At 45.2% G+C, this 10024-nt stretch overlaps 1 protein-coding gene across 2 annotated transcripts in view; it reads right to left on the bottom strand.

The window, feature by feature from the left end:
- The window catches only part of LOC122556265 (kyphoscoliosis peptidase-like), a 106820-nt gene that overhangs the window by 63246 nt on the left and 33550 nt on the right, over positions 1-10024 (bottom strand). Inside the window, exons 4-5 of one of the 2 annotated variants that reach the window (XM_043702892.1) lie at positions 6878-6919; positions 2694-2767 (exon numbers count right to left, since the gene is read on the bottom strand). In XM_043702892.1, the coding sequence (XP_043558827.1) occupies positions 2694-2762 (69 nt within the window). In that variant the 5' untranslated portion in view covers positions 2763-2767; positions 6878-6919. Of the gene's footprint in view, positions 1-2693; positions 2768-6877; positions 6920-10024 lie in introns of those variants that run through there. The other variant, XM_043702891.1, reaches the window with a different exon arrangement.

The following is a 10024-nucleotide window of genomic DNA, read 5'->3' as shown; positions in this document are numbered from 1 at the left end:
GATGTGTGTGTGGCCCTTTAAGAGGGGGGGGGGTCAGAGGTGGGAGCTACAGGGACAGTATAAAACTAACTGTGGAGCTAATGGGACATATAATAAAGTATTCCCTGTTCAGGTTTACCCTCTGTCTACTTTCTGTGCCAAGCGGGCTGAGATAAAGGGTAGGGAGCGGGAATTTGGGGGAGGAGTGCTGGGAATACGATAGGTGGAAGGAGGTGAGGGTGAGGGTGATAGGCCGGAGAGGGGGTGTGGGCGGAGAGGTTGGGAAGAAGATTGCAGGTCGAGAAGGCGGTGCTGAATCCGAGAGTTGGGACTGAAATAAGGTGGGGGGAGGGGAAATGAGGAAGCTGGAGAAATCTACATTCATTCCGGTGGTTGGAGGGTTACTAGGCGGAAGATGAGGCGCTCTTCCTCCAGGCGTCGTGTGGCCAGGGTCTGGTGATGGAGGCGGCCAAGGACCTGCATGTCATTGGCGGAGTGGGAGGGGGAGCTAAAGTGTTCAGCCACAGGGCGGTTGGGTTGGTTGGTGTGGGTGTCCCAGAGGTGTTCCCTGAAATGTTCCGCAAGTAGACGACCTATCTCCCCAATGTAGAGGAGACCACATCGGGTGCAACGGATACAGTAACTGATGTGTGTGGAGGTGCAGGTGAATTTACGACGGATATGGAAGGATCCATTGGGGCCTTGGAGGGAGGTGAGGGGGGAGGTGTGGGCGCAGGTTTTGCACTTCTTGCGGTTGCAGGGGAAGGTGCCGGGGGTGGAGGTTGGGTTGCTGGATGGTGTGGACCTGACAAGGGAATCGTGGAGGGTGTGGTCTCTCCCGAATGCTGATAGGGGTGGGGAGGGAAATATATCCCTGATGGTGGGGTCTGTCTGGAGGTGGCAGAAATGACGAAGGATGATACGATGTACCCGGAGGTTGGTGAGGTGGAAGGGGAGGACCAGTGGGGTTCTGTCCTGATGGCGATTGGAGGGGCGGGGCTCAAGAGCGGAGGTGTGGGAAGTGGAGGAGATACGGTGGAGAGCATCGTCGACCACGTTAGAGGGGAAATTGCGGTCTTTGAAGATGGAGGCCATTTGAGTTGTTTGGTAGTGGAATTAGTCCTACTGGGAGCAGATGCAGCGGAGGCGGAGAAATTGGGAATATGGGATGGCATTTTTACAGGGGGCAGGGTGGGAGGAGGTGTAATCTAGGCAGCTGTGGGAGTCGGTCGGTTTGTAGTAAATGTCTGTGTTGAGTCGGTCGCCCAAGATAGAAATAGAGATGTCTAGGAAAGGGAGGGAGGAGTCTGAGACGGTCCAGGTAAATTTGAGGTCGGGGTGGAAGGTGTTAGTAAAGTGGATGAACTGTTCAACCTCCTCGTGGGAGCACGAGGTAGCGCCAATACAATCATCGATGTAGCGGAGGAAAATGTGGGGAGTGGTGCCAGTATAGCTCTGGAAGATGGACTGTTCCACATATTCAATGAAGAGGCAGGCATAGCTGGGGCCCATGGGGATGCCCATGGCTACTCCTTTGGTTTGGAGGAAGTGGGAGGATTGGAAGGAGAAGTTGTTAAGAGTGAGGACCAGTTCAGTCAGTCGAAGGAGGGTGTCAGTGGAAGGGTACTGGTTGGGTCGGTGGGAGAGGAAGAAGCGGAGGGTTTGGAGGCCTTCGTGATGGGGGATGGAAATGTATAGGGACTGGATGTCCATCGTGAAGATAAGGCATTGGGGGCCAGGGAAGCAAAGGTCATGGAGGAGGAGGAAGGTGTGGGTGGTGTCCCGAATGTAGGTGGGGAGTTCTTGGACTAAGGGGGACAGGACAGTGTCGAGGTAAGCAGAGATGGGTTCGGTGGGGCAGGAGCAGGCTGAGACAATGGGTCGTCCGGGGCAGTCGGGTTTGTGGATTTTGGGCAGGAGGTAGAAACAGGCGGTGCGTGGTTGTGTTTTGGGCAGGAGGTAGAAACAGGCGGTGCGTGGTTGTGGGACTATGAGGTTGGAGGCGGTGGATGGGAGATCCCCCGAGGTGATGAGGTTATGGATGGTCTGGGAGATGATGGTTTGGTGGTGGGAGGTGGGGTCATGGTCAAGGGGGCAGTAGGAGGAGGTGTCCGCGAGTTGGCGTCTAGCTTCAGTGGTGTAAAGATCGGTGCACCAAACTACCACTGCGCCTCCCTTGTCGCCGGTTTGATGGTGAGGTTGGGGTTGGAACGGAAGGAGTGGATGGCTGCGCGTTGTGAGGGTGAGAGGTTGGAGTGGGGGAGAGGGGTGGACAGGTTGAGGGGGGTTAATGTTTTTTTCTCCTGGAGTTTTCAAAGATCAGTTTCAATTCAGTTGGATGTGAAACTGGACACATCTTGGGCAAAGCTGTATAATTTCTTAGGATAAAGTCCTAGCTTGCTTAAAGTCTGGTGTTGGGATCTGCCACAAGATGGGAAGGAAGGAATTGGATGTAAGTCTAATCCTGACTATGCACAAACAGTATTACAAAGTGAAGTGGAAATTAAATTCAAAGTCAGAGAAGACAGTGTCAATTGAGTGATCATGGATATGGTGAAAGCTAAGACTGGTGAATTTTACAGAATTTCCTTTTAAACTTCAACAATTGACAAATTATGAACAATAAAGGTTTGGAATTGGAACATAGGGAGGATTCCGATCCAGTTTTTAGCTTTTTAATTAGAAGGATTATTGGTTAGAATTTCAGTTGTTACCTTACAAGCATATGTATCAAGAGCCTCAAACTCAGACAAATCCATTTTGATAGACTTTAGGTTGTACATGTCATCTGTAAAATAAAATCCATATTATTTTTTGACATCTGTGAGGTGCATTATATATTTAATATTCATATTATAATATTTCATGATCTTAAAGAGGCCTGGTAAAAAATCTTGCAAATTCTCTCTCAGGTTGGCTGGCTTTGTCAGCACCTGGCAGAGTTCTTGACTTTCCTGTTTCCCCATGAACTTAACCATTTGATCAAAATGACAAAATATTTAGAATTATGTGGTACTGGGGGCAGTTGAACATTAGAATCAAATTAATATGAAAAATGTACTAACATCAAAAAAACAAGATTTATGTAATCTTTGAGAGTGAAAATGGAAGGGCGCATTTCATATTTTAAATATGCAGTGAAAAATTATTCAATGTCATCCAATAAGAGTTCTAGTTAATATCAAACAACATTCCCTTCCTGAATCCAACAATGTGATCTCTTGTAAGATAAATCTTCATCATGATGTAAGGTCCTTCTGCTAGAATTGCTGTCCCCTTCCTCTTCCTGAATAGGGATCAATAAGGCCTGATGGGCCTAGTGTGGAAGTGGAAAGCCACTAAATAGTCAGAAGAGAACAGACTTAAAGAAGCTGTAGTGTATTACATGCTAGCAATCAGGAACAGGTTACATTGGTGTGATGAATATTGCTCCAGGGATTGTGAAGGAGAATGACAATTAAGTGTTATTCCTTCGAGATCCTAAACTGTTCTCCTCCCCAAATCCATGTGACATCATCATATTGGATGGTGCTACATTCATTCTTCAGCATTAACCTTTCAGAGGCTTACATTGGTAAGCATCATCTGTACACAATGTTGTAGAATGTCTTTAAGTGTGTCCATTATCTGTATACACGAGCAGACAGAAGGTTGTGTCATTTATCACAGGAGGCATGGTTGGAGTGTGTTAGGAGACCAATTAAAAGATAACAAAGTCTGAGCTCTTCAGCACCATGTATATAATACTGTCACCTTCAATTAAAAACTTACAATATAGTATACCAGTGTCTGTTTGAATGATTAGGGAATGGAAGGTTAGAGGGAAACATAACAGATTAAACTACAAGACGATATTGATGGACTGGTCAAATGGGCTGATCGATGGCAAATAAAATTCAATCTGGATAAGAGCAAAGTGATGCACAGGCAAAAGAATGGTAAGCACCTGAGAAGGACTGAGGATCAGAGGGACCTTGGTCAACACCATTTCAACCACCTTGCAACTGCACTCTGGCAAAAGAGTGTGAAGGGAAGGGCTCCCTCTTTCAAAGGGCACTTTATTAAAAATGAAAGGATATACTGGTGAAGTATTCCCGTGCAAAAATACCAGGTAAATTTGCTGGGTCAGAAGATGTATTGGGAGGTGGTTCAAATGGAATATGAACACCTACAGAGAGTAGATGGCTCAAAGCAGCTGATTGTATGCTACAGATTTTACATTAATGCTGAGACTATTGATGTTTTGACTTGTTTTCAACATATTTCTAAGCTGTTTTCAAACTACTGATACCAGGAATCACCCCTCTGTGTAGATGTACAATCAATTGACAATGGATTGGCAAAACATAGCTACCTCAGGTATGTAACTGCAGAATGTTAGCTTGCATTTACCCAGGTCTAGATACTTTTTATCCAGACTGCTGGCTTAAGAACAACTTGCAGGAACTATCTAGAAGGATAAAATACTTTATTTTCCAGTGAAGGTACCTGTCATCCAGGCATACACCCATTCTCCCTCAAAAGTTACCTTGAGGCCACCATAGGGCTTTCAATTTCCTGGTGAAAGATCATATTTCTTAGTGGTTTATCTTTTCAATGTGTGTATGGAATGAATTGGGAGTGCTGGCCTGAATTCTGTCAGAAAACAATGCTGCTAGAAGTACACTTAGACAAGTGCAAGCAGTTAGAATCATAGAATTCCTACCATGTGGAAAGAAGCCATTCAGCCCATCCAGTCTACACTGATTCTCCAAAGAGCACCCAATCAAAACCAGTCCCCTTCCCTATAAGTCCACATTTACCATGGCTAATCTGCCTAACCTGCACATCCTTGGATGTGGGGGGAAGCTGGAGCACCTGAAGGAAATCTGAAGGGATCAGAAACCAGAAGACATAGAAGTAGAAATTAGGCCATTCAGTTCATCAAGTCTGCTTCAGCATTCAGACATGGCTGATAAGTTTTTCAACCCCATTCTCCCGCTTTCTCCCCATAACCCTTGACATTCAGGAGCCTATCTGTTTCCATCTTAAATATACTCAATGGCCTGGCCTCTACAGCCTTCTGTGGCAATGAATTCCATAGATGTACCCCTCTCTGGCTGAAGAAGTCTCTCTTTATCTCTGTTCTAAAAGGTCTTCCACTTAGTCTCGGGCACTAGTCTCTCCTGCCAATAGAAACATCTTCCCAACATCCACTCCGTCCAGGCCATTCAATATTTTGTGAGTTTTATTTTGATCTTCCTTCATCCTTCTAAACTCTGAGTATAGATCCAGAGTCCTCAAATGTTCCTCATATGTTAAGCGTTTCGTTCCTGGAACCATTCTAGTAAACCTCCTCTGAATACCATCCAGGGCAAGTACATCCTTCTTAAGATGTGGGACCCAAAACTGTGCACAATACACCAAAAGTGGCCTGACCAGAGCCTTGTGGAGCTTCAGAAGTACATCCAGGCTTTTATATTCAAGACCTCTCAAAATAAATGCTATCATTACATTTGCCTTCCTAACTACTGACTCAACCTGCAAGTTTACCATGAGAGAATCCTGGGCTAGAACTTCCAAATTTCTTTGCACTTCAGACTTCTGAATTTTCTCCCGGTTTAGAAAATAGTACATGTTTCTGTTTTTCTTACCTCACACTTGTACTCAATCTGCCACTCCTTTGCCCACTCTGTCCAAATCCTTCTGCAGCCTCCCTGCCTCCCTATTGCTACCTGCCCCTCTACCTATCTTTGTATCATCTGCAAAGTTAGTCAGAATGCCCTCAGTTCCATCCTCGAGATCATTAATGTATAAAGTGAAAAGTTGTGGGCCCAACAGTGACCCAGTGCTTGTCACCAGCTGCCATTCTGAGAAAGACCCTTTTATCAGCACTCCCTGCTTTCTGTCAGACAGCCAACTTTCTACCCATGCCAGTACCTTGCCTCTAACATCAAAGGTCCTTATCTTACTGAGCACCCTCCTGTGCAGCACCTTGTAAAAGGTCTTCTTGATGTCCAGGTAGGTAACATCATTGGCTCTCTTTGGTCAAACCTGCTCATTATTTCCTCAAACAATTCTAGCAGATTTGTCAGGCATGACGTCCCCTTGATGAAACCAAGCTGAAATCTTCACAATGGACTTCAAAATCTTACCCAAGACCAAAGTTTGGCTGATCTGCCAGTAACTTGCCTTACTCCCCTTTTAGACAGGGGTGTCCTGTTAACGATTTTCCAGTTCTCTGGGACACTCCCTGGCTCTAGCGATTCTGGGGAGAATGTGCAAATTCCACACAGACATTCACCCAAGGCTGGAGTTGAAGCCAGGTTCCTGGTGCTGTGAGGTAATAGTGCTAACCATTTAGCTATCATCCTGCTCATTTTATGTCTTGAGTATGGGGGAGGGGCTACTGGCATGGGGTGGGGGAGGGGCTTGGTGGAGGTGGTTAAAAATCACACAGCACCAGGTTATAGTCCAACAGGTTTAATTGGAAGCACTAGCTTTCGGAGCGCCGCTCCTTCATCAAGTGGTTGTATGGAGGTGAGATCTTAAAGATGCATGATAGACTCGGGCCCTATGTGTACACAAAAGTCAGTGATACCATCTTCTAGGGTCAACTCTTGGCCTCTGTATTCCAACATTTACTCCATTCTAGAGTGAAACACTGATCTGCTGGGAGAGAAATGTTGAGTTTGTGGATAATTCTGGTTCATAATCAGCTGGATTTTCGACATTAGACCTGTCATTAATGTGAACATGCTGATTTAACAATTCATTGTTTTTTGAATAATCACTCAATAAAAAATAAGCGTGAACTGCTCCAAACAAATGTTTTAAAAAGTGTCACATTGCTACAATGAAAAGTTGAGCAGGCGCATGTGAAGGAAGGATACACCAGGTACAACTGCATAATACTCACCTTTAATTTCTTTTAACTTATATTGTTGACCATCGGTGGCACCTGCAAAATCAAAACAAATTTTTTTTTCAGTTCTGGAACATCTTGTAATATTGCGCAGAACAGCAATGTATTTAAGCTCTGCAGTCCTGCCACATCCATTCACGAATGCTGGTGCACAAGTAAACAACTCACTGGAGGAAGCAGCTCCACAAATGTCTCCATTGTCAATGACAGAAAAGCCCCACATATCGGTGTAAAAGGTAAGGCTGAAGCATTCTCAACAAGAGACCTTGGAGTGCAGGTTCATTAATTACTTGAAAGCGGAGTCTCACTTAGATAGGATAGTGAAGAAAGCATTTAGTATGCTTTCCTCTATTGGTTACAGCATTGAGTACAGGAGTTGGGAGGTCATGTTTTGGCTGTTCAGGACATTGGTTAGACCACTATTGGGATATTGTGCGCAATTCTGGTCTCCCTCCTAAAGGAAGGATTTTGTGAAACTTAAAAGGGTTCAGAAAAGATTTCCAAGTTGTTGCCAGGGTTGGAGAGTTTGAGCTCTTGAGAGAGGCTGAATAAGCTGGGGCTGTTTTCCCTGAAGCAATGGAGGTTGGGGTTTATAAACTTATAGAGGGTTATAAAATCATGAAGGGTATGGATAGGATATATAGACAAGGTCTTATTCCTGGGGTGGGGCAGTCCAGAACTAGAAGGCATGAGTTTAGAGTGGGAGGAGAAAGATTTAGGAAGGGACCCAAGGGACAATGTTTTCATGCAGACGGTGGTACGTGCATGGAATTAGCTGCCAGAGGAAGTGGTGGAGACTGGTACAATTGCAACATTTGAAAGGCATCTGGATGGGTATATGAATAGGAAGCATTTAGAGGAATATGGGCCAAGTGCTGGCAAATGTGTCTAAATTAATTTAGGATATCTGGTCGGCATGGATGTGTTAGACTGAAGAGTCTGTTTCTATGCTGTACATCTCTATGATTCTATAATATTTAGCTGGAAGTGCCAAGATCCAAGTCAGTGTCTCCCATTTGTTCCCAGCGTCACTTTTACTAGCATTCAGCCAATTTGAACCACTCCATGGGATATCAAGAAAACATTCGAGGTGCTTCATCCTGTAGAGGGTATAAGTCCTGACAACATTTCAGCAATGGTACTGAAGACTTGTGCTCCAGAACTTCCACTCCTTTCACCAAGCTGTACCAGTACAGAAACAACTTTGGTATCAACTCAACAATATAGAAAATTGCTCAGTATGTCCTGTGCACAAAAATAAGGGCAAATGCATCCCCACCAATTACTGACCCTTCAGTCAACTTTTGATCATCAATAAAGTGATGAGAGGTGTCATCAACAATGCTATCAAGCAGCATCTACTCAGTAATGCCCAGTTTGATGTTCCACCAGGGCCACGGAGCTCCTGACCTCATTACAGCTTTGGTTAAAACATGGACAAAAGAGTCAAATTCCAGACATGAGGTGAGAGTGACAGTCTTTGACATCAAGGCTGCATTTGCCGGAGTGTGGCATTAAGGAGCCTGAGCGAAACTGAAATCAATGAGTATCAGGGGCAAACTCTCTACTGGTTGGAGTCATAACTGGCATATAGGAAGATGGCTGTGTATGTAGGAGGTCATACATCTCATCTGCTGAACATCCCTGCAGGAATTCCTCAGTGCAGTGTCCTCAGCCCAACCATCTGCAGCTGTTACATCAATAATATTCATTCCATCATAAGGACAGAAGTAGGGATGTTCGCTAAATATCGCACAATGTCCAGCACCATTCATGACTCTTCAGATACTGAAGCAATCATGTCGAAATGGAGCGAGACTTGGACTTCTTCCAGACAAAGGCCGAAAACTAGTAGGTACCAATTCAAAAAAAACTCAATGACTCTTTCGAATAAAAAAAACAATCTAACCATTGCCCCTTGATATCTCCAGTGGTAGAGTGTGACTCCTGAGCTGAAACTTGTCCAGCTGTCCATGCTGCAGCTGTACAAAACTCTACTGTGACCACATTTGGAGTATTGCGTACAGTTCTGGCCACCGCATTAAAGGAAGGATGTGGAAGCTTTGGAAATGGTTCAGAGGACATTTACTAGGATGTTGCCTGCTATGGAGGGAAAGTCTTACGAGGAAAGGCTGAGGGGCTTGAGGCTGTTTTCATTAGAGAGAAGAAGGTTGAGAGGTGACTTAATTGAGACATATAAGATAATCAGAAGGTTAGATAGGTGGACAGTGAGAGCCTTTCTCCTCAGATGGTGATGGTTAGCATGAGAAGACATAGCTTTAAATTGAGGGGTGATAGATATAGGACAGATGTCAAAGGTAGTTTCTTTACTCAGAGAGTGGTAGGGTCATGGAATGCATTGCCTGCAACAGTAGTAGACTCGCCAACTTTAAGAGCATTGAAATGGTCATTAATAGACATATGAATGAGAATGGAATAGCGGTGGTAGATGGGCTTCAGATGATTCCACAGGTCAGTGTAACATTAATAGCTGAAGGGCCTGTACTGCGCTATAATGTTCTATGTTCTGTGCACCTGACACGTATCGATATTAAACTCTATTTGCTATTTCTTGGCTTACTTCCCCAGCTGATCAAGGTCCTGTTGAAATTTCTGATAACCTGCGTCACTGTTCACAACACCCCCCACCTCACCCTAGTTCTAAACTTACAGCTCAGCACTGTCCCCATGACTTGTCCCGACTTTAGTGATAGATTAGATTAGATTGCTTACAGTGTGGAAACAGGCCCTTCGGCCCAACAAGTCCACACCGACCCGCCGAAGCGTAACCCACCCATACATTTACCCCTTTACCTAACACTATGGGCAATTTAGCATGGCCAATTCACCTGACCTGCACATCTTTGGACTGTGGGAGGAAACCGGAACACCCGGAGGAAACCCACGCAGACACGGGGAGAATGTGCAAACTCCACACAGTCAGTCGCCTGAGTCAGGAATTGAACCCGGGTCTCTGGCGCTGTGAGGCAGCAGTGCTAACCACTGTGCCACCGTACCTCCTCTTGTCCTACCTGTCTATCTACTTTTCCACCTATCCACTCCACCCTCTCCTCCCTGACCTATCACCTTCATCCCCTCCCCCACTCACCCATTGTACTCTATGCTACTCTCTCCCCACCT

The sequence above is a fragment of the Chiloscyllium plagiosum genome, chromosome 13, assembly GCF_004010195.1.
Source record: "Chiloscyllium plagiosum isolate BGI_BamShark_2017 chromosome 13, ASM401019v2, whole genome shotgun sequence".
Lineage (NCBI taxonomy): Eukaryota > Metazoa > Chordata > Chondrichthyes > Orectolobiformes > Hemiscylliidae > Chiloscyllium > Chiloscyllium plagiosum.
Note: the sequence above shows the minus strand (reverse complement) of the source record. Positions and strands in the feature narration are given on the sequence as shown.